Below are 27,024 nucleotides of genomic sequence, written 5' to 3'. Positions count from 1 at the left end.
GAAGTCACTGTTTAGACTTGATCACGGCTGACGTAGTCCTGGTCATAAGCAGAAGCCTGGCAGTGAAAGGTCCTGATTCCATCCCCAGCCTCCAGAGGCAGATGGTCCCCCAGGGATGGAACAACCCTGGGGAATATTTTACACTCACAGTCTTTCCCACGGGCTGGGTAATTCCACAGTCTCATTCACAGGGCTGAGAACCTCAGGGTTAAGTTGCACAAAGTGAAACTAACTGAAATGTGCCCCCTGCGCTGCACGCTGTGCTGTGCTGCCCTGGGGAGATGTGGCTTTAAGCTGCTGTCCCAGCCCCTTCCCACTCTCAAGAAGGACTGGGCCAAAAGAGATCTGATGAGGTTCAACAAGCGTAAGGATTTTTATCTCTCTAGGCCGATCTGATCAGAAGATCTCGGGGAGCCTTACAGTTTATCTCCCGCTGAGTCCCCTTTAAGGCCATCTATCAGAGCTGACTTTAATGAACTCCACACACAAAGCTATAAAATAAAACAACAACACTTTATTTGCTAAGGGGAGAGGAAGGAATGGAAAGGGGAATGGATTAATGATTCTGGAGATTCGGAATAACACACAGGCACTTATAATACAAGATGTTCTATCTTTACAGACATCAGCGATAAAGGGGTGCAGGATCCAGAAAAGAGAAGCCAGTAGTGAACACTGACCGTGGACAACAGATGAAACAGACAGGTACGTATCCCTATCTTAACTCCCACCCTAACCCGCTTTGCGTCGTCCTGAGTGCACGATTGATCTAACTAATCGGACCAGGTCCGTGTATGCAAGTTTGCTTTCCCAAAACAACAAACAAACAACCCCAACTTAATTAGTAAGTAGCTATTGCAGGCCCATAGCCAGTGGCAAGATTGTACCGCACCAGGAGAGAGAGCAGCCACCTGCACCTCTGACAGCTCAAAAGCTCAAGAGCCAGTGCCCCTGGCCCCTCCCCTCATTGGTCTCTGTAGGGAGCTGTTGCTGGGCAAGGTCAGATTCCTGCTCTTCCCACTTTCCCGCCTTTTCTAGGTACTGAGGAACAAGAACCTGACCCCCAATGGAGGTCGCCTTGTCCTTTTACCAAAACAAAATGGCCTTTTGATTTACAGAACTTATTTTAACTTTTATACAGAATAATTCGGCAAACATGTATACTGAAATTAACATTTCCCCCTCTTGTCGGTGTTACACCTGTTTTAAAAAGATGTAACTGCCGACACCTGTGGCTTTGCCAAATTATGACCCACCCGATGAATAAATTGTCACATGGCGAAAAATTTGCATTGAACCCAAATACAACCATAGTATTACAGAGGGGTAGTGCTGATTAAAACATTCCTTATCGCAGACTGGGGATGTGTAATAACTGTTTGATTTGCTTCTTCCTAATTACCACGGGACCAGTTAAACTAGGAATAGGAGAAGGAAGAACCAAAACAAATTGGTATACTCTTATTCCATACGGACCTACCATAGACCATTTACCAGAGTCTGCCGTTGTAACATTCATTTTAAACCTCCCTATACAAGTCTAACTATTTACGGAAAATTTAACCTTGATCTTACTGCAGTAGAAAGTTTTACAATGAAAAGACTCTTCCTGCTTTACATCCATTTCCTGCATAGACGAACTATTGCAAGAAGGTGTGGATACAACAGTACATTGAGAGCCGAGAAGGAAGGACTGTGCTGGAGTACTAATTCTGAACATGGCACTAGGTCTTTCATGAACCCAAGGAGCTGATATATTTCCAGAAACCCACCCCATGGTACATGCTCAGGTACTTCCAATTTAATGCAACCGCAAATCTGAGAACTGTTGGGCACCCTAAGTTTGGTACAATTCCCAAAAGAGGTTTTACTATATCCCACTTACATGACATTTCTGTTTTTTCTCTGCATCCCACAGGTGCAGCCTGATAGTTAAGGCACATTTCTGAAATTACTGCTTGAAATATACCTGCCTTGTTCGATCTTTCTTTGACCCACTTGAGCACACAGCACGGTTCTTCCTTGATCATTAAAACAGAAATGGGGTCATTTTGTTCCAAAGGATCCAGGGTGGCCATGGGATCCTCTGTGGCATAATGACTCCCTGTTATACAGAACAGATGGTCACCTTCAACCAAATCAATTAACCAAACCTTAACAAATACAGTGCAACCTATATACATAGAGAATAGGATGATGGCGGTCATGTCGATCTAGGAATGGAAGAGAAAATATGATTGGCACAGTTAAATGGGTTGATTTCCTTTCCATTCCTTTACCTGGCTGCTATGGAATCACTTTAATTTGATCCCCTTCTTTGCTGGTATTTGAACCTGATATACAGAGGCACTTGCTCCGTTTGTTATGATAACTGGACCCACCCAACGAGGACTAAGGACATGGCCTTTTCTATATAATACCTAAACATTACCTTTGTACCAACCACCCATCCTACATCATTAATGTGGCCTAACCAAGCACTAATGACTTGGTTATTAGCTTTTAGTTGAGGAGCTACTCGATGTTGAAGACTGCTGATGGTGTCTAGCAACTGTGACATGTATAAGTCTATTTGCACCCTGGGAAGGTACTCATCCGGTGGAACTCCTCCCACCCACTAAAGTTCAGGGGTGTGCATAATTCTCCCAGTTAGCATCTCGTGCGGTGAAAACCCTCACACAGTTCTAGTAGATCGCATGGCCGCTAGGATATATGGGAGTTTGCTATCCCAATCCCTTCCTTGCACATCTATTACTTTTCTAAGAGCAGTTTTCATGGCTCTATTAGCCTCTCGACGATAACAGATTTTGCGGGTGAGCAGCTATGTGCAACCGCTGTTTGATGTTTAAGGCCGCACACAGCGCTTTTGTGACTTCACCCACAAAGTGTGGTCCTCTGTCTGAATCTATTTCTGATGGGATACCAAATCGAGAAAAGGTTTGTTCCAGTATTTCCTCCTTTATGTTAGGCAACCACGCCACTTAGACACCCGTTCCAAAGTTTTGGACGCATCATAGTGTCCCTGGCCATGAGCTACAGTTATTAGTTCTTTTCGTGGAGTTATTGGCATAACCAGTACAGGTAATTCACAGTTTGGTGATGTTGCTATAATCAATCCGTTTTTGTCCTTACATATCCTTGATGTTTCCCTGCTGTTAAAAGGGCTTGGAGATCATTATCCTGTTTTTGCAGGGTCAAGATGCCATGGCCTGCTGACACATCTGGAGACGGCATCTTAACTACAGCAGCTGAAATTGGGTCTTATCCCATGTATATGCTGATCCTAACCTAGCAGCTTGTTTTGCTAGCTGATTGGCCTGATTGTCAAGCGTGGCCAGAACCGACCCCCTTCGTATGGGCTTTTACTTTGAACTCTTTTCTTCCAGATGGGAAGGGCTTGAACCACCCAACTAGAAGCAGAACACAGACAGATGTTTTCCTCAGGTGCTACCCCAGACGATACTGCCAGGACCGCAATTCATTGTGCAGCTTGTGCTGACGGCGGCCTCACCGTACCCTGCACCACTTGCTGTGTCCCCTCCTGGATTGCAGCAAACCCTGCAACAGGATGCCCTTCGTGGTGACAAGCACTCCCATCAACTGCCCAGAGTGTTAACCCTTTTCCTTGTACTTCTTCCCAGGATGTTGCTAAGAAGAATGGAGATAGTAAGTCTAAATCAGGATCTGGCAACGGACATTCGTGCTCATCTCCTGCGGTAATCGGAGCATAGGGAAGGATTCTCGTATGGGGGGGATCTTCTCAGTACGAATATCCCGATTGACCAGACTTAGAGTCCATCCCGCCAGCCGGGGAGAGGATACCCTTCCTCATTAATTCTTCCAGAGATGACATATTTTACTGGAGTATGGCATGTCCTCACCACAATGAGAGCTGTGCCACTTAAATATTCCCAATGTGTTAGGGACCATACCAGGGCGAATACCTCACGTTCGCAAGCTGAAAACCTCGCCTCCACCTCACTGAGAGTTTTGGAACCATAGGCCATCGGTCTCACCTGGCCAATTTGTTTTTGCAGCAAAACAGCTCCAGTGCTTGCTGGAGTAGTTGCCAGGTGCAAGTAAAATGGCAGGCCTTGTTTAGGAGAGGCTCGCGCTGGTGCAGCCGCTAGAGCCTTTCTAAGATCATTAAAAAGGCACCTTTCACAATTGGCAAGTCAAATCCTAGTGAGGAAAAGACAAAGAAGCGTAAACTCTGGCACGTCCAATGCAAAGTATAGGGCCGAGGCCAAAATGAACGTGAAGAGCAACTAGCCAAGGCACAACAACTAACAGCAAAGGGTTGTTCAGTACATGGGATCAGGGCCGGCTCCAGGCACCAGCCTACCAAGCACGGGCTGGGGCGGCACCTTGGGAGGGGGGCACTCGGGGGTTGGGTTTATTGTTTTTGTTTGGCCAGGCGGCGCGGGGGGGAGGCGGGTCTTAGGAGGTGTGGTTCCGTGTTGGGGGCGGGGACTTGGGCGGTGCTCGGCGGCGGGCCTTGGGCGGGACTTGGGCGACGTGCCGCTCGGGGGCGGGGATGTGGGTGGGGCGCCGCTCAGGGTGGGGAGTTGGGCGGGGCAATGCTCAGTGTGGTAACTGGGCGGGGTGATGCTCAGGGGCGGGGCCTTGGGCGGTTTGATGCTCGGAGGGGGGCGGCGCTCCTTGTTGGTGTGACGCGGAGGGGGTCCATGGGATGCAGGAAGTCTGCCAAACGGTCAGCAAAGCCACTAGGCAATCGGTGCTAAAGGAGCACTCCAGGAAGACCAGGCCACTGCGGCGAAGCTAAAAAAGTTCCTTGCTTCTGTCTTCACTGCAGAGGATGCGGAGGAAATCCAGACACGCCAGCCCTTCTTTTGAGGTGACAGATGCTAGAATCAAAGAATTATAGACCCATCAGGTTAGAAGGCACTGCAAGGTCCAGGGAGGGTGTTTGGGTGAAGAAGGGGGTTTGGGGTGTAGGCTCTGGGAGGGAGTTTGGGTTCTGGGTGCAGGGTCTGGGCTGGGACAGGCGGTTGGGGTGCAGGAGGGGGTTTGGGTGCTAGGTGCAGGGTCTGGGCTGGGACAGGGGGTTGGGGTGCAGGAGGGGGCTTGGGTGCTGGGTGCAGGGTCTGGGCTGGGACAGGGGTTAGGGGTTTGGGAGCAGAAGGGTACAAGCAGGAGGGAGTTTGGGTGCTGGGTGCAGGGTCTGGGCTGGGACGGGGGTTGGGGTTGGGTGCAGAAGGGGTACAAGCTCTAGGAGGGGTTTGGGTGCAGGGTCTGGGCTGGGACAGGGGTTGGGGTGCAGGAGGGGCTTGGGGTGCTGGGTGCAGGGTCTGGGCTGGGACAGGGGTTGGGGTGCAGGAGGGGTTTGGGTGCTAGGTGCAGGGTCTGGGCTGGGACAGGGGTTGGGGTTTGGGAGATGATCAGGGTACAAACGAGGGAGTTTGGGTGCTGGGTGCAGGGTCTGGGCTGGGACAGGGGGTTGGGGTTTGGGAGCAGAAGGGTACAAGCGAGGGAGTTTGGGTGCTGGGTGCAGGGTCTGGGCTGGGACAGGGGGTTTGGGAGCAGAAGGGGGTACAAGCTCTAGGAGGGGGTTTGGGTGCTAGGTGCAGGGTCTGGGCTGGGACAGGGGGTTGGGGTGCAGGAGGGGGCTTGGGGGCTGGGTGCAGGGTCTGGGCTGGGACAGGGGTTTGGGGTTTGGGAGCAGAAGGGGGTACAAGCTCTAGGAGGGGGTTTGGGTTCTGGGTGCAGGGTCTGGGCTGGGACAGGCGGTTGGGGTGCAGGAGGGGGTACATGGGATGCAGGAAGTCTGCCAAACGGTCAGCAAAGCCACTAGGCAATCGGTGCTAAAGGAGCACTCCAGGAAGACCAGGCCACTGCGGCGAAGCTAAAAAAGTTCCTTGCTTCTGTCTTCACTGCAGAGGATGCGGAGGAAATCCAGACACGCCAGCCCTTCTTTTGAGGTGACAGATGCTAGAATCAAAGAATTCTAGACCCAGCAGGTTAGAAGGCACGGCAAGGTCCAGGAGGGTGTTTGGGTGAAGAAGGGGTTTGGGGTGTAGGCTTGGGGTGGGAGGGAGTTTGGGTTCTGGGTGCAGGGTCTGGGCTGGGACAGGGGGTTGGGGTTTGGGAGCAGAAAAGGGTACAAGCTCTAGGAGGGAGTTTGGGTTCTGGGTGCAGGGTCTGGGCTGGGACAGGGGTTGGGGTGCAGGAGGGGTTTGGGTGCTAGGTGCAGGGTCTGGGCTGGGACAGGGGTTGGGGTGCAGGAGGGGCTTGGGTGCTGGGTGCAGGGTCTGGGCTGGGACAGGGGGTTGGGGTTTGGGAGCAGAAAGGGGTACAAACGAGGGAGTTTGGGTGCAGGGTCTGGGCTGGGACAGGGGTTTGGGGTTTGGGAGCAGAAGGGGTACAAGCTCTAGGAGGGAGGTTGGGTTCTGGGTGCAGGGTCTGGGCTGGGACAGGGGTTGGGGTGCAGGAGGGGTTTGGGTGCTAGGTGCAGGGTCTGGGCTGGGACAGGGGTTGGGGTGCAGGAGGGGCTTGGGGGCTGGGTGCCGGGTCTGGGCTGGGACAGGGGGTGGGGGTTGGGGAGCGGGAGGGGTTGGGGTTCTGGGTGCAGGGTCTGGGCTGGGACAGGGGTTTGGGTGCAGGAGGGGTTTGGGTGCTAGGTGCAGGGTCTGGGCTGGGACAGGGGGTGGGGGGGCTGGAGGGGGCTTGGGGGCTGGGTGCAGGGTCTGGGCTGGGACAGGGGTTTGGGGTTTGGGAGCAGAAGGGGGTACAGGCGCTAGGCGGGCGTGTGGGTGCTGGGTGCAGGGTCTGGGCTGGGACAGGGGGTTGGGGTTTGGGAGCAGAAAAGGGTACAAACGAGGGAGTTTGGGTGCTGGGTGCAGGGTCTGGGCTGGGACAGGGGGTTGGGGTTTGGGAGCAGAAAAGGGTACAAACGAGGGAGTTTGGGTGCTGGGTGCAGGGTCTGGGCTGGGACAGGGGGTGGGGTTGGGTGCAGAAGGGGGCACAAGCTCTAGGAGGGGTTTGGGTGCTAGGTGCAGGGTCTGGGCTGGGACAGGGGTTGGGGTGCAGGAGGGGGCTTGGGGCTGGGTGCAGAGTCTGGGATGGGACAGGGGTTTGGGGTGCAGGAGGGGTTTGGGGGCTGGGTGAGAGGGGTTTGAGTGTTGGTTGCAGGCTCTGGGCTGGGACAGGGCGTTGGGGTGCAGGAGGGGTGCAGGGTGTGGGTCTGGGCCAGGGATGAGGAGTTTGGGGTGCAGCAGGAAGGCTGCCCTGGGGCTGGGGTGGGGGCCAGAGGAGGATTCCCCCAGGACAAGACACTCACCCAGGCCCCACCAGGCTGCTGCTCAGGAGGTCCAACCGGGATAAGCCCTCCTCAGATTCGACTTGGAGTCACCTGGTGGGGCGGGAGGCTGCCATGCGCCTCCTACTTCCACAGGCGCAGCAGCCGCCTCAGCCTGCCCCCAGCGCCGCTCCTGTAGCCTGCAGTGGCAGCGGCCAGTGAGGAGCACAGTGTGGAGATGCAGGGGCAGGCAGAGACGCTTGGGAGGCACGTGGGGGTGGCAGGCAGGGCCGGGGATGCTCTGGGGTGGCACGTGGAGTGGCAGGTCGGGCTGGGGAGAAACCCTGCCCTGAACATTGGTGGAGCCGGGCCCCTCGAGGCCCTGAATTTGCTGGAGCCCGGCACCACAGGCCCATATAACTCGCCGCCTCTGGCAAGGTTCATCTAGTCTAACCCCTGCCAAGATGCAGGACTTTGTGTGTCTAACCCACCCAGCTTCTCTCTTCTGGCTGGGGTCCCTTGACTGCAGCAGCTCCCCCGATCTCCTCGCTCTCCTCTTTCCCTTACTTCCTTCACTTCTCTGCCCACTGGTTTGCTGCATCTCTGAGTCCTCTCTATATGCCCTGGCCCAGCAGCTAGTTGCCCAGGCTACACTCCCATTGCCATCCGTGGGGGCAGCCTGGGCTGTGAGGGCTGCAGGTTTTGGTCCCTGGTCAATGCAGGTGCTATGGCTGCTGCACAGCTACGTGGTGACTCCTGCAGCCCATCACCAAACTGCGGGGCCATATTCTGCAGGGTGGCCTCCCTGGCTGAGATTCTGGGAGCAGAGAACCCCTGGGTCAGAGAAGGAAAATGGCCCACACAGAACACACTGTCAATGGCTCCCACAGACGTCCCCGTGACACCCGACTGTGCAGCCCAGAAGTTCTCCTGCTCCTTCATTGTCACCGCGGGCAAGAGTCTGGCAATGGGAATGGATTATGCATCTGGGCAAGGAGGAATTGGCCATGGAGGTGGAGGAGGACTTGGCTTTGCCCTCCTTATCCTCCTCCTCATCCAAGTCGTCCTCTTCTGCTTTCTTCTCCATGACCACGTGCTCCATTCCCATGGCCAGGTCCTCCCCCTCCTCCACTTCCTCCTCTCTGGCCAGATCCTCCCTCTCCTCTGTGGCCAGGTTCTCCTCCTCCTTTTCCTCCTCGTCCTCTTCTCTGGTCAGGTCCTCTTCCTCCTGCTCCTTCTCCGTGGCCAGGTTCTCCTCCTTCTCATCTTCCTCTCTGGCCAGGTCCTCTTGCTCCTACTCTTCCATTGCCAGGTCCACCTCCTTCTCTTCTTCTTCCCCCTGCATCGGCACATCCTCATCCTCCTCCATTCCTGGGTCCTCCTAGTCTATAGTCAGGTCCTCTACCTCTTCTTCCGCCTCTTCTTCTTCCCCCTGCATGGCCACATCCTCGTCCTCCTCCATTGCCAGGTCCTCTCCCTTCTCCTCCTCCTGACCCAGATCCTCCTTGTCCTCCTCTGTGGCCTGGTCCTTCTCCATGGCCAGGTCTTCCTCTTTCTCCTCTGGAGCCAGGTCCTCCTCCTCTTCCTCCTGCTCCATGGCCAGGTGCTCCACTCCTGTGGCCAGGTCCTCTTCCTCTTCCTCCACAGGCAGGTGCTCCTCTTCCTGCTCCATGGCCAGGTCCTTCTCTTCTTCCTTTTGCTCCATGATCAGGTGTTCCTTTCTTCCTCTTCCTTTACCTTCTTCTTCCTCCTCCTTCTCAGTGATCAAGTCCTCTTCCTCTTCTGTGCAGAGGTCCTCCTCCTCCTCTTCTGCTGACAAGTTCTCTTCCTCCTCCTCTCCTCTGCTGCAGACACATTCTCCTCCTCCCCTTTCCTCTGCTGCAGACACATTCTCCTCCTCCTCCTTTCCTCTGCTGCAGACACGTTCTCTTCCTCCTCCTCCTCCTCTTCTTCCTCTTCTGCAAACAAGTTCTCCTCCTCCTTTTCCTCTTCTGTAGTCAGATTCTCCTCTTCCTTCTCTTCAGACACATCCCCCCCCTCCTCCTCCTCTTCTTCCTCTTCTGCAAACAAGTTCTCCTCCTCCTTTTCCTCTTCTGTAGTCAGATTCTCCTCTTCCTTCTCTTCAGACACATCCCCCCCCTCCTCCTCTTCTTCCTTTTCTGCAGACACATTCTCCTCCTCTTCTTCCTTTTCTGCAAACAGGTTCTCATCCTCCTCCTTGTTCTCTTCTATAGATATTTCCTCCTCCCCCTTCTCCTCTGTGTCCAGGTCTTCCTCCTCCTCAGTGGTAATGTTCTCCTCTTTCATCACTAGCTCCTCCACCTCCTCCTCTTTTTCACTAATCAGGACTTGCTCTTCCTGCTTCTCCTCCTCCTCTGTCTTTAGATCTTCCTCCTCTTCCTCTCTTTCTGTGTCAGGGTCTTCATCCTCCTCTGTCTTTTCCTCAGGGGCAAAGTCCTTCTCTGACTGGTCTGTGGGGGTCTCTGCATCAGAGAGACAAGGGCAGAGGGTGACTCTTGCTGGGGAGGGGGGAAGAGGAAGGACAGGGGTGAGAAAGGATGGGGAGAGCAGATTTAATGTTTCTCCCTCCCATGTAAGCATCGAAAGGCAGAGAGATCCCCACAGTGTCCCTCTCACACACCCCTCAGCCCCAGGACCCATTGCAGAGAGATCCCCACACTGCCCCGTCCACAGACCCCTCAGCCCCAATGACCCATGGCAGAGAGTTCCCCACACTGCCCCTCCCATAGACCCTCAGCCCTGTGGCCCCATGGCAGAGTGGGCCCTTCACTGTCCCATCCTCCCTGGGAGTTGCTCCAAATCATCAGGGACCCACTTCCCAGAAGCTCCCCCCATGCCCCATTGCAGGGGGTGGCTCTGCAACTCCCGCTGATGTCATTGAGCTCACGTGGCTCTGGCCAGACCCCTGGGCTGGGATCCCCACAATGACTGGGACAGAGCGACTGGGTGTTAATGGCCCTTGCTCCTCCCCATGCCCAGGGGGTCTCCTCACCTGCAGTGGAGGACCACTCAGCCTCCGTGTTGCAGAGAACCTCCAGAGAGTAGCTGCTCTCCTCTCCTGCAACAGTTAAGCAGCTGAGGCAGCGATCCCCCAGCTCCTGCCCTGGGAATGCCTCCTGCTGGCCCACACAGCTGGGATGAGGGCAGGCCTTCCAGCAGAAGCAAACCCAGAGCTGCGTTGCCTGGCTCCTGCCATGGGCTGAGTCCTGCCTGCCCAGATTGAACTTAGGCCACCTCCATCTCGGCCTGGATGTTGTCTCTCTCTGCTCAGCACCAGCCCTGGGGGCTGGTTTCCTCCCAGTGAGCAAGGCCGAGCAGGACCATCTCCTGGGGTGGCCGGGGCCTGCTTCCCATGCCATGCGGATGGAGGGGCAGCTCTCTGTCTGGGGACGCTGGCAGCTGGTCCCCTCTGGCCCGGGGCCACCTTCCTCCTGAGATACCTTCTCAGCACGTCCATCCTGGAACTGAGCAGGGAGCAGCCGTGAGTCTGGGGCAACAAAGCCTCTCAGCAATGGGCCTGTCTTGCCTCAGGGGGAATGGAACCTGGGTCCTTAGAATCATAGAATCTCAGGGTTGGAAGGGACCTCAGGAGGTATCTAGTCCAACCCCCTGCTCAAAGCAGGACCAACCCCAACTTAATCATCCCGGCCAGGGCTTTGTCAAGCCGGGCCCTAAAAACCTCTGAGGATGGAGATTCCACCTAGGGAACCCATTCCAGTGCTTCACCATCCTCCTAGTGAAATAGTGTTTCCTAACATCCAACCTAGACCTCCCCCACTGCAACTTGAGACCATTGCTCCTTGTTCTGTCATCTGCCACCACTGAGAACAGCTGAGCTCCATCCTCTTTGGAACCCCCCTTCAGGTAATTGAAAGCTGCTATCAAATCCCCCCTCACTTTTCTCTTCTGCAGACTAAACAATCCCAGTTCCCTCAGCCTCTCCTCATAAGTCATGTGCTCCAGCCCCCTAATCATTTTTGTTGCCCTCCGCTGGACTCTTTCCAATTTCTCCACATCCTTCTTGTACTGTGGGGCCCCAAACTGGACACAGTACTCCAGATGAGGCCTCACCAATGTTGAATAGAGGGGAATGATCACGTCCCTTGATCTGCTGGCAATGCGTCTACTTATACAGCCCAAAATGCCATTAGCCTTCTTGGCAACAAGAGCACACTGCTGACTCATATCTAGTTTCTTGTCCACTGTAATCCCCAGGTCCTTTTTTGCAGAACTGCTGCTTAGCCAGGCGGTTCCCAGCCTGTAACGGTGCATGGGATTCTTCCGTCCGAAGTGCAGGACTCTCTTGGCCCCTGCTGACTCCACCCCAGGGGGCCCCTCCTAGTGCCTGAGTCACAAGGGCTGCTGTGCCCTGGGGAAGTGTTTGGTGCCCAATAACAGACTAGGATTGTCATCCAGGCACAAGGGTACAAATCTATCACAATCTCCCAGTAACAACACAACAAGTGAGGGAGCTTATTGGGCAGAGGGAAGAAAGGCCTGGGGTTAAGGAAAGAACAGGAGCAACTAGACTAGTAACCCATCAACAATCACAGCATTGACAAGGGGCCCGACCCGCCCCAACCAGCTCCCTCCCAGCCCCTGCGCAGCAGAATGGGAGTTGAGTATCAGTTCTCTAGGGGCTGATGCTGCCCTGTGCTCCTTGGCCGGCTTGAAATTCACAAGGAAAACAAGCAAAAGGGATTCTTACCGGTCTTCGGTCTGAGTGTCAATGGGCACCTCCCAGGCTGTGACGCGTCTCCTCAGCTCCACTCCGCCAACAACCGAATGGAAACCAACCCCTTTGTCTCCGAGCACTGGCTTCTGATTGGCTCCTCTGCTCCACTCCCCAACAGCCAATAACCAAATGTAAACTGACCCCTTTGTCTCCGAGCGCTGACTTCTGATTGGCTCTGGTAGTAGCTCCCCGCATGTTCCGTCTCCGCCCGGCATTCCAGGCATGCTGGGAAGCGGTATCCTGAGCCCTGCAGCCATTGCAGTGGCGGCTTAACGCACAGGGGGCCCATGCCCAGGGGCCTCGGGCAACTCGGGGGGCCCTGGGAAAATCTCACCATGCTCGGGCAGCATGATTTCGTTGGTGATTGTCTTGCCTGGCATCAACAACGCTTCTGCTCTCACTCGTTTTCCATCTCACCACTGGGCTGGACTCTTTCCCTCTTCCCCTCCCTCTCCACCCCCACATTTCTTTCCCCTTGGTGCCAAACACAACACAAGAGGGAAAAACAAAAGTTATCATCACAATCTGCCGTGATGGCTAGGCTCTCCTTCTCGCATCACCCACACCCCAGGGCTTACCCTGAACCCCCTTGCATGATGTTGTCACAGCTACAATTGGAAAGCACCCCACTGCTCCTGCACCCAGCATAGTCACGCTGCACAAGAGACTCTTGTCCCTTCCACTGGTATTAACCCCACAGAGCCCCAGGTCCAGCTAGGATGCACCTTATTTTTCTTTAGTACTGGGGTTCTCGTCCTCTCCTTCCTATCTCTCTTGGACTCCATCTGTGGGAGTGGACAGGAAGTGTTACAGACACACAGACCCTCCCCCAGCTCTCTCTGCACCCTGGGCTCACACCTGGTTGTCTCCCCAATCCTTGGCGCTGTCCAGCATGCCTCCCCCCGCAGAAGTCATAGAATCATAGAATATCAGGGTTGGAAGGGACCTCAGGAGGTATCTAGCCCAACCCCCTGCTCAAATCAGGACCAATTCCCAACTAAAGCATCCCAGCCAGGGCTTTGTCAAGCCTGACCTTAAAAACCTCTAAGGAAGGAGATTCCACCACCTCCCTAGGGAACCCATTCCAGTGCTTCACCACTCTGTGAGTGAAAAAGTTTTTTCCTGATATCCAACCTAAACCTCCCACACTGCAACTTGAGACCATTACTCCTTGTTCTGTCATTGGGTACCACTGAGAACAGTCTAGATCCATCCTCTCTGGAACCCCTTTCAGGTAGTTGAAAGCAGCTATCAAATCCCCTGCTCATTCATCTCTTCTGCAGACTAAACAATCCCAGTTTCCTCAGCCTCTCCTCATAAGTCATGTGCTCCAGCCCCCTAATCATTTTTGTTGCTCTCCGCTGGACTCTTTCCAATTTTTTCACATCCTTCTTGTACTGTGGGGCCCCAAACTGGACACAGTACTCCAGATGAGGCCTCACCAATGTCAAATAGAGGGGAATGATCACATCCCTCGATCTGCTGGCTATGCCCCTATTTATACAGCCCAAAGTGCCATTAGCCTTCTTGGCAACAAGGCCACACTGTCGACTCATATCCAACTTCTCGTCCACTGTAACTCCTAGGTCCTTTTCTGCAGAACTGCTTCCTAGCCATTCGGTCTCTAGTCTGTAACAGTGAATGGGATTCTTCCGTCCTAAGTGCAGGACTCTGCACTTCTCCTTGTTGAACCTCATCAGGTTTCTTTATCTAGGTCCCTCTGTATCCTATCCCTACCCTCCACTGTATCTACCACTCCTCCAAGTTTAGTGTCATCAGCAAACTTGCTGAGAGTGCAGTCCATGCCATCCTCCAGATCGTTAATGAAGATATTGAACAAAACCGGCCCCAGCACCGACTCTTGGGGCACTCCACTTGAAACGGGCTGCCAACTAGACATGGAGCCGTTGATCACTACCTGTTGAGCCTGACGATCTAGCCAGATTTCTATCCACCTTATAGTCCAATCATCCAGCCCACAGTTCTTTAACTTGCTGGCAAGAATACTGTGGGAGACCATATCAAAAGTTTTGCTAGAGTCAAGGAATAACACATCCACTGCTTTCCCCTCACCCACAGACCCAGTTATCTCCTCATAGAAGGCAATTAGGTTAGTCAGGCATGACTTGCCCTTGGTGAATCCATGGCGCCGCCGCCCTTGGTGGTGCTGTGTTCTGGGGGGTGGGGGGGGGGGGGTCCGTCCGTTTCACAAGCTGCGGCTCTTCCCACGTCCCCGAGCTCATGGTAGAATCCCGGCAGGAGTTTGGGGGGCAGAGGGGAGCTGCCCAACCCCCCGTAATCCAACCCTCCCCTTCCCCTGCCTCATTCCAGACGCTGAGTCCCAGCCCTGCCGCTGCCCTGGGGCAGGTGGGTTTCTAGTCCCAGTTGGGCCCTCTCCTAGGCCAGCGGTTCTCAGCCCCATCAGCACACCGGGCCGCCGGGTAGTGTCTGCACTGGGTGGCTGCAGCCCACAATGGCTAAGAGGTTGAGAACCGCGGCTCTGGGCCGAGTCTGTGGCTGCTCTGGGCCAGGCCTCTGCAAAGCTCCCGCGGTCCGTTACTGGGGCCATTTCAGCCACTGTCCTGGCTGGACGGGGAGCAGCGGGAGCTGGAGGAGGAGGGAACTGGGGGGGTCCTTGCAGCTCAGGGGCTGCCCGGTTAGAGCCCAGCCCTGGGCGGGAATCCCCGGCAGAGCCTGGTTCCTCGCTCGTTCCGTGTGCTGGTTTCCCCTGGAGCTAATGGAGTCGGCGTCCCTGCGGTGGAGGGGTGGGGGACTCCGAACAGACCCAGAGCCGTAAGCGAGGCGAAGGTTTGGCCTTCAGGATAGCTGGTGCCCTGTAGTGCATCTGCGGAACCGTGGCCGGGGGGAGTCTGGGGCTGGGATAGCCGGGGGCTGCGGGTCAGGATTGAGGGACACCAGCAGGGCTGTGGGGGGGGGGGAGCCCAGGGCTGGGATAGCGGGGGGCTGGAAGTCAGGACTGAGGGGCACCGGCAGTGCTCTGTGAGGAGGGAGGGATGAGCCCAGGGCTGGGATAGTGGAGGGCTGCGGGTCGGGACTGAGGGGTACCAGCAGGGCTGTGGGGGGCGGGGGTGAGCCCAGGGCTGGGATAGCAGGGGCTGTGGGTCAGGATTGAGGGGCACTGGCAGTGCTGGGGGGGGGAGCCCAGGGATGGGATAGCAGGGGCTGCGGGTCGGGACTGAGGGGCACCGGCAGGGCCGTGGGGTGAAGCAGCCCATCTGGCTCTAGGTTCTCCTCTCGGTTTCCTGGGCACTGAAACATTCCCCTGCTCCCCCCCACCGACCCAACGAATCCGAGCTGGGGCGCGGGGGCGAGGCTGGCCCGGGGCGCGGAGCTGCACGGTTCTCCCCTGCCCCCCGTCTCGTTTGTTTCCCGGCTGCAGGATGAAGAGGACGAGGACGATCCCATCTACGTGCATGGTGACGAAGGCTACAGCCCCAACCTCAGGGGCAACTACTTCCGAGATGGGCAAACCAAGATCGGTGAGCGCCCCTTGCCCTGCCCTGCCCTCGGCAGCTCCCCGGGCCTCTGTCTGGGAGGAGCTGGGAGCGGGTGGCTGCGTGGGTACGTCCCTCTCTGGCTGTGTGAGCTGGGCCCGGTGCAGTCTGGGGGCGACCCTAAGCCACCCTACGTCACTGCCCTCTGCAGTCTGCCGTCGAGCAGCCTTGGCGCGCTTTGCATTGTGCCAACTGCCAACGGGCCTCCCGGCTGTGCCGGGGGCTGGGCACAGAGATGCTCGTTGCCTCAGACAGAGGCACGAAGAGCAAGTGACTCTCCCAAGGACACCCAGGGGGTCACTAGCAGAGCCAAGAAGTGACCCTCCATCTCCTGCGTCCCAGCCCCATGACCCTCCTTGCTCTGCGAACATGTGCTCCCTAAATCTCTTTTCCTCGGCATCATCATGTGGCAGAGAGTTCCACTGGCTAACGTACATTGTCCAGAGCAGTAATGAAATGATCCAAAGACCCTTGCTTGGCCACGTTAACGAGGCTCCCTCCTCCCCAGGGCCCTGCTCACCCCTGTGGGCTGCGGCTGCAGGGGCTTCCTGTCGCCTGCGGGCGTCCCGCTGCAGAGCCCGAGGCCACGCCCGCTGCAGTGCCCGGGGAATCTCCGCTGAGGCTAGCGGTGAGGCGCCCCAGCTGGTGGGCTGCATGTGCCAGAGTGGGGCTGATGTTCCCTCCAGCAGGGGGCGGTGGTGGCGAGTGTGGCCCCCCCCCCCACTCTAGGGCCCTAGGGCTGCTGTCTCCCCGCCCCCGCGCCCATCCTGTGCGTGGTCTGGGTGTTTTATGATCACGGTGAGTTTCGCTGCTGCTCCCCGGCCCTGCGGGAGGCTCCCAGCCCCTGGCCCGCTGCAAGGCCGGACCGCAGCCCCCTCCCCTTCGCCCCCGCAGACTTCGTGCTGGTGTGGGAGGAGAAGGTGCGGCCCCCGAAGAAGAGGAGGGGGAAGCTGGCGGCTCACGAGGCCAGAGGCGACCGGCCACGCGGGCACCACGAGCACTGGAGGAGGAAGTTCCTCAACAACCTGAGAAATGCCGGGCTGCTGATGGAGAAGGTGAGAGGAGAGACTTATACCGTGGGCCCCGGTATGTGCCTCCCTCCTCCGGTCCCGGCCGCATCCCTCCTGGGCCCCGGGCCCCTGCTGTGTCCCTCCCCCGCCCCCAGGTCCCTTCCATGTCCCTCCCCCACCCCCTAGGTCCCTGCCGCGTCGGGTTGCCAACTTTCTAATCACACAAAACCCAGCATCCCCGCCCCTCCTCCGAGGCCCCACCCATGCCCCGCCCCTTCTCCGAGGCCCCGCCCCTACTCACTTCATCCCCCCCCTCCATCGCTTGCTCTCTCCCACCCTCATTCACTTTAACTGGGCTGGGGATTAGGGTACGGGGGGGGGGGGGTTGGGGATGCAGGCTCTGGGGTGGGTCTGGGGATGAGGAGTTTGGGGTGCAGGAGGGGGCTCTGGGCTGGGGCAGGGGGTAGAGGTGAGGGCTGTGGGAGGGAGTTTGGGTGCAAGAGGGGGCTGCGGGGTTCATCGTGGTTCCCAGCCAATGGGAGCTGCAGAGCCGGCATTAGGGTCAGGGGCAGCGCGTGGAGCCTCCCTGGCCGCCCATGTGCCTAGGAGCTGCAGGGACCTGGGGGCCGTGTGAATTCTGGGCAGGCAGGGAGCCTGCCTTAGCCCCGGGCCCCGGTTGTGCCGCCGACCGGAGTCACCAGGGTCCCTTTGTGACGGGGCGTTTCGCCTGGCAACCCAAGGTCCCTGCCATGTCCCTCCACCTCCAGGCCCCAGGCCCCCTGTGACGATGCGGTTCTGGCGGGACCCAACTGCGAGTGCCAATTCAGGACCAATTGCTCAAACAGGGCAGTCACAGCCCATGGCTGGGGGTTTCCACCTCTAAGGCAAACCAAACCAGCCAGACAGAGAGGACTTCGGTCTCACCCCACTGGCTAACCACAAGTCACACAAGGAATTTCCTTAGACACTCCAGTCTCCCAGTATCACCACCAGTGCACTCGTCCTGGGGATGAATGGTTATGAAAACCAACACCCCAATAAAAGAAAATGGTTCCCTCGATCCCAAAGGACCAAGCCCCAGACCCAGGTCAATATACACATCAGATCTTACCCACAAATCACGCTGTTGCCAATCCTTTAGAATCTAAAATCTAAGGGTTTATTCATAAAGGGAACAAGGTAGAGCTGAGAGCTAGAACTGGTTACATGGAATCAATCACATACAGTGATGGCAAAGTTCTTGGTTCAGGCTTGTAGCAGTGATGGAATAAACTGCAGGTTTAAATCAAGTCTCTGGAACATCCCCCGCTGGGATGGGCCATCAGTCCCTTGTGCAGAGCTTCAGTTTGTAGCAAAGTCCTCCAGAGGTAAGAAGCAGGATTGAAGACCAGATGGAGATGAGGCATCAGCCTTTTAGAGGCTTTACAGCAAAATGGAGTCTGGAGTCACCTGGGCAAGTCCCTGCACTTTGCTGAGTCACAAGGCGTGTCTGCCTCCTCTCCATGGGTCAGTTGTGTAGCTGATGGTCCTTAATGGGCCCTCAAGCAGGCTAGGCAGGGCTAACACCACCAGAAACACAGCACAAATTTGAAATACAGACAGTACAGAGCCAATACTCATAACTTCAACTACAAAATGACACATGCACCCAGACACCATAATCATAACCAGCCACCCATAGCCTGGTCTTAGACACCTTATATGATCCTTTACATAAGATTTGGTGCCACTACAGGACCTTGGTTGCAACCATGTTCTATATGGTCCCAGATCATATCAGTAACGTCACACCCCGCCATGGCCCTCCTCTCCAGGCCTGATCCCCCCCAGCGTCACCCCCTCCGAGCCCCAGCCCCCCACCCCATCCCTCTCCCACTGGGTCCAGGCCCCTGCTGCATCCCCCTCCCAAGCCCTGGCCATGTCCCCCCTTCCCAAGGCCCTGGCCCCCCACCACATCCCTCCCGGCTCCAGCCAGGCCTGGCTGTGGCTGATTGGGGTGACGGTGCATTGGGAGACTCTCGAGGCCTTGCTGGCCCCAGGATGCAGCAGTCGGAGAGAAGGCGGCTGTCCCCTGCCTGACCCCAGGGCCGTGTGTCCCATCCCTGCCCTACAGACCCTGGCCTGGAGCCCCTGGACGCAGGCACATGGCAGCTCTGCCCCCCTGGGGGCTCCGTGTTCAGCCCCCTCCTGCTTCCCCGCAGGAGGAGATGCTGAGCGAGCGGAAAACCATCCACTACCTGAAGCTGAGCGCCCCGTGGGACGTGCTGGTGTTCTACGCCGAGGAGCTGTGCCTGCGAGCGCCCCTGCAGGTCAGTGCACCCGGGGGGCGGCTCCCACCAGCCCCCCCATTGCCCTCTGCTAGCCCAGTCCTGGGCTCCCCCCCGCATCTCGGCCAGCTCCCCTCCACCCCGACCCGCAGCCCCCTCCTACCCCAGCCCTGGGCGCCCCCCCAGCTCTGCCAGCGCCCCGACCCGCAGCCCCCTGCTAGCCCAGCCCTGGGCTCCCCACCCAGCTCTGCCAGCGCCCCTCAACCCCGACCCGCAGCCCCCTCCTACCCCAGCCCTGGGCTCCCCCCCCAGCTCTGCCAGCGCCCCTCAACCCCGACCCGCAGCCCCCTCCTACCCCAGCCCTGGGCTCCCCCCCCAGCTCGGCCAGCGCCCCCAAACCCCGACCCGCAGCCCCTCCTACCCCAGCCCTGGGCTCCCCCACCCAGCGCTGCCAGCTCCCCTCAACCCCGACCCGCCGCCCCTCCTACCCCAGCCCTGGGCTCCCCACCCAGCTCTGCCCGCGCCCCTCAACCCCCCCCCGCAGCCCTCCTACCCCAGCCCTGGGCTCCCACCCAGCTCTGCCAGCGCCCCTCAACCCCGACCCGCAGCCCCTGCTACCCCAGCCCTGGGCTCCCCACCCAGCTCTGCCAGCGCCCCTCAACCCCGACCCGCAGCCCCTCCTACCCCAGCCCTGGGCTCCCCACCCAGCTCTGCCAGCGCCCCTCAACCCCGACCCGCAGCCCCCTCCTACCCCAGCCCTGGGCTCCCCCCCCAGCTCTGCCAGCGCCCCTCAACCCCGACCCGCAGCCCCCTGCTAGCCCAGCCCTGGGCTCCCCCCCAGCTCTGCCAGCGCCCCTCAACCCCGACCCGCAGCCCCCTCCTACCCCAGCCCTGGGCTCCCCACCCAGCTCTGACAGCGCTCCGACCCGCAGCCCCCTGCTAGCTCAGCCCCGCCCCCCAGCTCTGCTAGGCCCCCCGTGTGCAGGAAGTAGTGGGGGGACTGGCCCCGTCTCCGCCTGCAGGTGACTGTCGGTCTGGGAGGTTCCCCTGGCCACCCCCAGCCCTGACGCTGTCTGTGCCGACCGCAGGCCCAGCCCAACCCGGACTGGAACAGCTCCGCCGAGGTCCTGAGGAGACTCTGCATCCCCAACGCCCTGCACCAGCACGTCCCCAACAAGCCCGCGGACTATTACACCTGCGCCTTCCGCAGGTCCAAGCTGGACAAGTGAGTCTCGGGACTCCCTCAGTTAGGTCCATCTGGGGGGCCAGGGAGGCCAGAGCTGCATTGGGAGACCAGAGCCCCATCTGGGCTCCCCTCCAGTCTCCCAGCCAGCTCCAAACTGAAACTCCCTCCAGCCTCTCACTCAGCCTCCCCCCGGCTCCTCCCCCAGCCTTTGTGTCCTTTGTCCAGTTTCCGGGCAGAGGTGTCACCTGGCCGACCTCCAGCCCCTTCCTGGGGTCTCATGTTCCGTGCTCAGGTGTCCTCCCTCAAGGCAAGTCTCCCATCCCCAATGCAGCCAGTCCCAGCACAACTCCCCTGCAGCCGTCCCAGGCCAGCACTCCCCACTCAGCATTCACAGAGCACAGCCAGAACATCCCCACTTCGTCACAGCTCCCTCCTTGCCTCCCTTCCCCTGGCCCGACTGGCTGTTTGATTATCCCCCCCAGGTTCCTGGGCAGCGACTCCCGGGACTCCTACTTCAGCAACACGCAGAGACATCGCATCGTGAGTAGGGTGGAGGGAGCATGGGGACCTCAGGGGCCTGCCCCACTCCCAGCCCTGCTCTGCCCAGGTCCGTAATTAACCCCGTTGCCCTAGAGGCAGCTCCACGGGCCCATCACATGGTGGGCAGCCAGATCGAAATCCCCTGGCTCTCTAATGGGCTGATTTAACCCCCCACCCAGACCCAACCCTGCCCCCAGCTCTGTGTAGAAACCCCAACCCAGAATCATCCCCCTTCATGGCTTCGGGCCCAGCTCTGTGCTTCAGCCTCCGCAGGCCCCACAGCTGGTGGGAAACACTAGAACCAGTGACGTGTGTTTGAATCCAATCTCAGGCTCCAGGGCACGGCTGATTGCCTGGGGAAGGGTCAGGAAGGCTCCCTCTGCCCTGCACCTAGCATGAGCCAAGGGGAATGTGGGGGCATCAGAGCCGTGGGCAGCTCCTGCCCTGGGGGCTGGGCCAGAAAGGTCTATGGGAAGGCTCCCATTAGCATCCCAAGGCTCTGGTGCAAGGTCCAGGTGTGTGAGCTCCACAGGGCTGCGCCCAGCCGGGACTTGCTGGGTTCCTGCTCGCGTGAGCCCTGTCGAGGGTGGACTTTGCTGACGGCGCCGAGCTCCGTGGGTCGGCAGGTCTATGAGATCCTGGCTCGCACCATCTACGGGAAGCGGAAACGTGCCGAGATCGGGATCAACCGGCTGCTGAACGAGCGGGTGTACGGCGCTGCCTTCCCGCTGCACGAGGTAGGGGCTGCCGGGTGGGCTGCTGTCCCTCCGGAGCTGGGATGGGGGGCCGGGGAGAGCGTCCTTCCCGGGCTCGGATGGGGCGGGGACAGACGTCCCTCCGGAGCTGGGATGGGGGGCCTGGGAGAGAGACGTCCTTCTGGAGCTGGGATGGGGGGCCTGGGAGAGAGATGTCCCTCTGGAGCTGGGATGGGGCGGGGACACAGACGTCCCTCCGGAGCTGGGATGTGGGGACCGGGGGGCAGCTGCTGGCTCTGCAGGTCCTGGTTGGTCACTGCGGCCATTCAGCCGGCACTAGGCGGGGGTCCCGGGCAGCCGTTGGCAGCTCTGCTCCCTGGGCACTGCAGAGACCCTGCCCCATCCGCAGTCGCCCCTGGCTGTGCAGGTGGCCGACCCGTCTCCCTCTCTGTTGCCTTGACCCAGGGCCCCTTCGAGACGCCTGAGTCTGAGGTCCCCGATGAAGCCCTGAACCCTCGCCAAGTCCTCTACCGCTTCTGGGCCCAGTGGGGCTGCTGGTACCGGTACCAGCCGCTGGATCACATCCGCCAGTACTTCGGGGAGAAGATTGCCATCTACTTCGCCTGGCTGGGTGAGAGCCCACCTCCTCCTCCCCTCTGTCCGCCTCTGCCCCCCTGCCCCCAGCGCCTCCCCTGCAGCGTCCCAGGGGCCAGGTTGGGGCTGGGATGGGGATCACGGGGATTGTTCCTGGAGCCTGCTGGACACACAGAGCCCCAGGGCTTCTCTCTGCCCCCAGCCAGGCTCACCCAGCCTGTGCTGCCCGGTGGCGCTGCCCAGGGCTCTCGGTGTCCGGCCGGCAGAGGCAGATTCCCGGCACCCTGACTGGTACAGAAAGGGCCGGGGGGCAGGACCGTGTGGGCAGGTCTCCTGGTTCTTTCCCTTGGTGCTGCCGCGAAGTGCCAGCAGTGCCATGTGGCTGGTGCCCCGTGCCCCTGCTTCACAGGGGCGTGGGCGGGCGTGGGGTGGAAGAGGGTGAGCGAGGTGCCATGCAGAGTCTGCAAGTGCCTTAGTCCTGCCCCCAGCCTGCCAGGTGGGGCGGGATCATTGTCCACATTTTACAGCTGAGGAAACTGAGGCACGGACGGGGGAGGGACTTTCCCCAAGCCACACAGGGCATCAGCCCTGGGGGTGAAACTCAGGAGTCTTGGTGCCCCACCCTTGATGGAGAGGGGATGGAGGGGTCTCCCTGCCCGGTGTCGCCCTCCTCCGGGGGCTGGTCTCACGTGCCCGTCCCCTCTGCAGGCTTCTACACGGCCTGGCTGCTCCCTGCTGCGGCCGTGGGCACCGTGGTCTTCCTCGCAGGCCTGGTTGCCATGGGAACCAACACGCCCGCGTGAGTCTGTGGGGCTGGGGTTGGGAGCGCAGGAGGGGGGGTGTGTGAGGAGGACCCCTGCCATCCTACCCTGCCCCCCTCCCTGCCCCCCGACATCCAGCCCTCAGACACAGGAATTCGCAGGCTGCCGCCAGCCGCCGTTACTAGTGTGCGGCCTGGGTGCTGCCTTCTCGAAGGGCGGGGGGCGGGGGCGCTATAGGGGGTGGGGGTGCTATAGGGGCTACTCCAGCAGCTCCCATCACTCTCCGCTCCCAGGCCTAGCAAAAGCCCCCGGGTCACAGCTGTCAGAAGAAAGGAGGGAGACACAAGGAGGGGCTTTGATATGTGGTGATTTGCTGAGGGAGAGCGGGGTGGCGCCGTATAACTGCCGGCAAGGCACCGTTTGCAGCCTCTGGAGAGAAAGCAAAGTGCCAACGCTGGCCACCCACCAGCCTGCTTTTCTGGGCAATGGCACAGTGTAAGCAGGGGGCTGCACAGCCTGGAAATAGCCCGGGCAGCAGGGAGAGAGACGCGGGTTTCCACCCAAGAGAGGGGACAGCTGAGGAGGAGAAGGGTGGGGGCCCTTGGTGGGCTATTGAGGGGAATACAGGTTCAGGTGCCATGAATGGTGCCACCTGCCAACCCAGTGCCATCGCTGGGGGAGTCGGTGCATCGCTGCACTCGGCTCTGCTCACATGTCCAGGACTGGCACCAGTTAGTGGCTGGAGACCTGAAGAGAGTCTCCTTAAACTCCTCTGGTCTGTGTCTGTGCTTTGGGGCAGGCGGCCTCGTTCCCTGCAGGGGGAGGTGTGTATCCAGCCACAGCCCCCCTCTGGCCTCAGGGAGGAGAGGGAAGGATCCCCGACACGCACGCCTGCACCCATGCTGGCTAGCTGGGCAGAGCCAACCACAGTGGATGGATGGTCGTGGGAACCACCTCCTCCTCCTGGAAGTCCATGCAGTCCCAGTGATGAGCCAGCGTGGCGCTTTTCCTCTTCCAGTACTCCAGGAAGGTCACGGCCCAGAAGGACATGAAGACGCTGAAGAAAACCGTCCCGGGGTGATCAAACAGGTACCCGACCTGCAGGGGCACAGAACAGAGGGGCCACACGGCCTCTTCACCAGACGCAGAAGCCCGTTCCCCCTGCACATGCATTGCCATCTTCACCGCCTCCATCTCACACCTCTAGCCTTGCTCCCTACAGCGCCTCCTGCTGGCGCGGGGGTAGCTGGACGCTCTCCTTGAACTGCTGCCCCTACGCCTTACCCACCTGGAGTTGGGACAGGCTGGCGCTAGCTCCTGGGGCTGGCACCACTGTGCCATTTCCTACGGCGCCTCCTGCTGGGAGATGCTGGGACTGGAGTAGCCAGGGGCTCCCCGGCAGTCAGAGCTCCCGCCCCCTCCCCTCAGCACAGCTCTGAGCAGGGGGAGCTCCAAGGCATGGCTTTGTGGGCGTCTGTGCAGGGAAAACCCCAGAGGTGGGGATTTCTCACTGCATCGAGCCGGGCCCCTTGGGCAGCAGGGTTGGCTCTGCCCAGCTAGCCAGCATGGGTGCAGGCGTGCGTGTCGGGGATCCTTCCCTCTCCTCCCTGAGGCCAGAGGGGGGCTGTGGCTGGATACACACCTCCCCCTGCAGGGAACGAGGCCGCCTGCCCCAAAGCACAGACACAGACCAGAGGAGTTTAAGGAGACTCTCTTCAGGTCTCCAGCCACTAACTGGTGCCAGTCCTGGACATGTGAGCAGAGCCGAGTGCAGCGATGCACCGACTCCCCCAGCGATGGCACTGGGTTGGCAGGTGGCACCATTCATGGCACCTGAACCTGTATTCCCCTCAATAGCCCACCAAGGGCCCCCACCCTTCTCCTCCTCAGCTGTCCCCTCTCTTGGGTGGAAACCCGCGTCTCTCTCCCTGCTGCCCGGGCTATTTCCAGGCTGTGCAGCCCCCTGCTTACACTGTGCCATTGCCCAGAAAAGCAGGCTGGTGGGTGGCCAGCGTTGGCACTTTGCTTTCTCTCCAGAGGCTGCAAACGGTGCCTTGCCGGCAGTTATACGGCGCCACCCCGCTCTCCCTCAGCAAATCACCACATATCAAAGCCCCTCCTTGTGTCTCCCTCCTTTCTTCTGACAGCTGTGACCCGGGGCTTTTGCTAGGCCTGGGAGCGGAGAGTGATGGGAGCTGCTGGAGTAGCCCCTATAGCACCCCCACCCCCTATAGCGCCCCCGCCCTTCGAGAAGGCAGCACCCAGGCCGCACACTAGTAACGGCGGCTGGCGGCAGCCTGCGAATTCCTGTGTCTGAGGGCTGGATGTCGGGGGGCAGGGAGGGGGGCAGGGTAGGATGGCAGGGGTCCTCCTCACACACCCCCCCTCCTGCGCTCCCAACCCCAGCCCCACAGACTCACGCGGGCGTGTTGGTTCCCATGGCAACCAGGCCTGCGAGGAAGACCACGGTGCCCACGGCCGCAGCAGGGAGCAGCCAGGCCGTGTAGAAGCCTGCAGAGGGGACGGGCACGTGAGACCAGCCCCCGGAGGAGGGCGACACCGGGCAGGGGAGACCCCCTCCCTCCCCTCTCCATCAAGGGTGGGGCACCAAGACTCCTGAGTTTCACCCCCAGGGCTGATGCCCTGTGTGGCTTGGGGAAAGTCCCTCCCCCGTCCGTGCCTCAGTTTCCTCAGCTGTAAAATGTGGACAATGATCCCGCCCCACCTGGCAGGCTGGGGGCAGGACTAAGGCACTTGCAGACTCTGCATGGCACCTCGCTCACCCTCTTCCACCCCACGCCCACGCCCCTGTGAAGCAGGGGCACGGGGCACCAGCCACATGGCACTGCTGGCACTTCGCGGCAGCACCAAGGGAAAGAACCAGGAGACCTGCCCACACGGTCCTGCCCCCCGGCCCTTTCTGTACCAGTCAGGGTGCCGGGAATCTGCCTCTGCCGGCCGGACACCGAGAGCCCTGGGCAGCGCCACCGGGCAGCACAGGCTGGGTGAGCCTGGCTGGGGGCAGAGAGAAGCCCTGGGGCTCTGTGTGTCCAGCAGGCTCCAGGAACAATCCCCGTGATCCCCATCCCAGCCCCAACCTGGCCCCTGGGACGCTGCAGGGGAGGCGCTGGGGGCAGGGGGGCAGAGGCGGACAGAGGGGAGGAGGAGGTGGGCTCTCACCCAGCCAGGCGAAGTAGATGGCAATCTTCTCCCCGAAGTACTGGCGGATGTGATCCAGCGGCTGGTACCGGTACCAGCAGCCCCACTGGGCCCAGAAGCGGTAGAGGACTTGGCGAGGGTTCAGGGCTTCATCGGGGACCTCAGACTCAGGCGTCTCGAAGGGGCCCTGGGTCAAGGCAACAGAGAGGGAGACGGGTCGGCCACCTGCACAGCCAGGGGCGACTGCGGATGGGGCAGGGTCTCTGCAGTGCCCAGGGAGCAGAGCTGCCAACGGCTGCCCGGGACCCCCGCCTAGTGCCGGCTGAATGGCCGCAGTGACCAACCAGGACCTGCAGAGCCAGCAGCTGCCCCCCGGTCCCCACATCCCAGCTCCGGAGGGACGTCTGTGTCCCCGCCCCATCCCAGCTCCAGAGGGACATCTCTCTCCCAGGCCCCCCATCCCAGCTCCAGAAGGACGTCTCTCCCAGGCCCCCCATCCCAGCTCCGGAGGGACGTCTGTCCCCGCCCCATCCCAGCTCCGGAGGGACGTCTCTCTCCCAGGCCCCCCATCCCAGCTCCAGAAGGACGTCTCTCTCCCAGGCCCCCCATCCCAGCTCCGGAGGGACGTCTGTCCCCACCCCATCCCAGCTCCGGAAGGACGTCTCTCTCCCAGGCCCCCCATCCCAGCTCCGGAGGGACAGCAGCCCACCCGGCAGCCCCTACCTCGTGCAGCGGGAAGGCAGCGCCGTACACCCGCTCGTTCAGCAGCCGGTTGATCCCGATCTCGGCACGTTTCCGCTTCCCGTAGATGGTGCGAGCCAGGATCTCATAGACCTGCCGACCCGAGGAGCGCGGCGCCGTCAGCAAAGTCCACCCTCGCCAGGGCTCACGCGGAGCAGGAACCCAGCAAGTCCCGGCTGGGCGCAGCCCTGTGGAGCTCACACACCTGGACCTTGCACCAGAGCCTTGGGATGCTAATGGGAGCCTTCCCATAGACCTTTCTGGCCCAGCCCCCAGGGCAGGAGCTGCCCACGGCTCTGATGCCCCCACATTCCCCTTGGCTCATGCTAGGTGCAGGGCAGAGGGAGCCTTCCTGACCCTTCCCCAGGCAATCAGCCGTGCCCTGGAGCCTGAGATTGGATTCAAACACACGTCACTGGTTCTAGTGTTTCCCACCAGCTGTGGGGCCTGCGGAGGCTGAAGCACAGAGCTGGGCCCGAAGCCATGAAGGGGGATGATTCTGGGTTGGGGTTTCTACACAGAGCTGGGGGCAGGGTTGGGTC

At 59.6% G+C, this 27,024-nt stretch overlaps 1 protein-coding gene, 1 long non-coding RNA gene and 1 pseudogene across 4 annotated transcripts; 1 reads left to right on the top strand and 2 right to left on the bottom strand.

Moving 5' to 3' along the window:
- Positions 1 to 498: 498 nt before the first annotated feature.
- On the top strand, positions 499 to 26,943 carry LOC120394504 (anoctamin-7-like). 3 transcript variants are annotated; one of them, XM_039518725.1, is made up of 13 exons: positions 499 to 705; positions 1,636 to 1,790; positions 3,642 to 3,716; positions 4,817 to 4,858; positions 15,415 to 15,514; positions 16,352 to 16,584; positions 18,741 to 18,848; positions 19,895 to 20,031; positions 20,475 to 20,532; positions 21,159 to 21,269; positions 21,693 to 21,858; positions 22,530 to 22,620; positions 26,550 to 26,943. In XM_039518725.1, exons 2-13 carry the CDS (start codon positions 1,776 to 1,778, stop codon positions 26,734 to 26,736), a joined length of 1,323 nt encoding a protein of 440 aa, XP_039374659.1. In that variant the 5' UTR covers positions 499 to 705; positions 1,636 to 1,775; the 3' UTR covers positions 26,737 to 26,943. The 3 variants fall into 3 exon arrangements, with proteins under 3 accessions (XP_039374659.1, XP_039374658.1, XP_039374660.1); XM_039518724.1 differs by lacking the exons at positions 22,530 to 22,620; positions 26,550 to 26,943 and adding an exon at positions 23,382 to 24,291 and having other exon boundaries at positions 504 to 705; positions 16,424 to 16,584; XM_039518726.1 differs by lacking the exons at positions 499 to 705; positions 1,636 to 1,790; positions 3,642 to 3,716; ... (2 more) ...; positions 22,530 to 22,620; positions 26,550 to 26,943 and adding an exon at positions 23,382 to 24,291 and having other exon boundaries at positions 16,466 to 16,584; positions 18,653 to 18,848.
- Positions 3,833 to 27,024, bottom strand: part of LOC120394505 — a 42,617-nt pseudogene continuing 19,425 nt past the window's right edge.
- On the bottom strand, positions 5,809 to 12,068 carry LOC120394507. Its single transcript, XR_005592320.1, has 3 exons — positions 11,988 to 12,068; positions 10,720 to 10,743; positions 5,809 to 5,952 (listed from the first exon to the last, which is right to left on the bottom strand). It is a non-coding gene; the product is annotated as an uncharacterized LOC120394507 (long non-coding RNA).

The sequence above is a fragment of the Mauremys reevesii genome, unplaced genomic scaffold (genome assembly GCF_016161935.1).
Source record: "Mauremys reevesii isolate NIE-2019 unplaced genomic scaffold, ASM1616193v1 Contig62, whole genome shotgun sequence".
Lineage (NCBI taxonomy): Eukaryota > Metazoa > Chordata > Testudines > Geoemydidae > Mauremys > Mauremys reevesii.
This window is presented reverse-complemented; position numbering and strand designations above follow the sequence as displayed.

Excerpts from the sequence above, each read along its gene's own strand:
- LOC120394504 (XM_039518724.1), top strand. Across the intron at positions 16,585-18,740 it reads CCGGGCTGCTGATGGAGAAG|GAGGAGATGCTGAGCGAGCG; the intron begins GTGAGAGGAGAG and ends GCTTCCCCGCAG. Across the intron at positions 20,032-20,474 it reads CGCAGGTCCAAGCTGGACAA|GTTCCTGGGCAGCGACTCCC; the intron begins GTGAGTCTCGGG and ends TATCCCCCCCAG.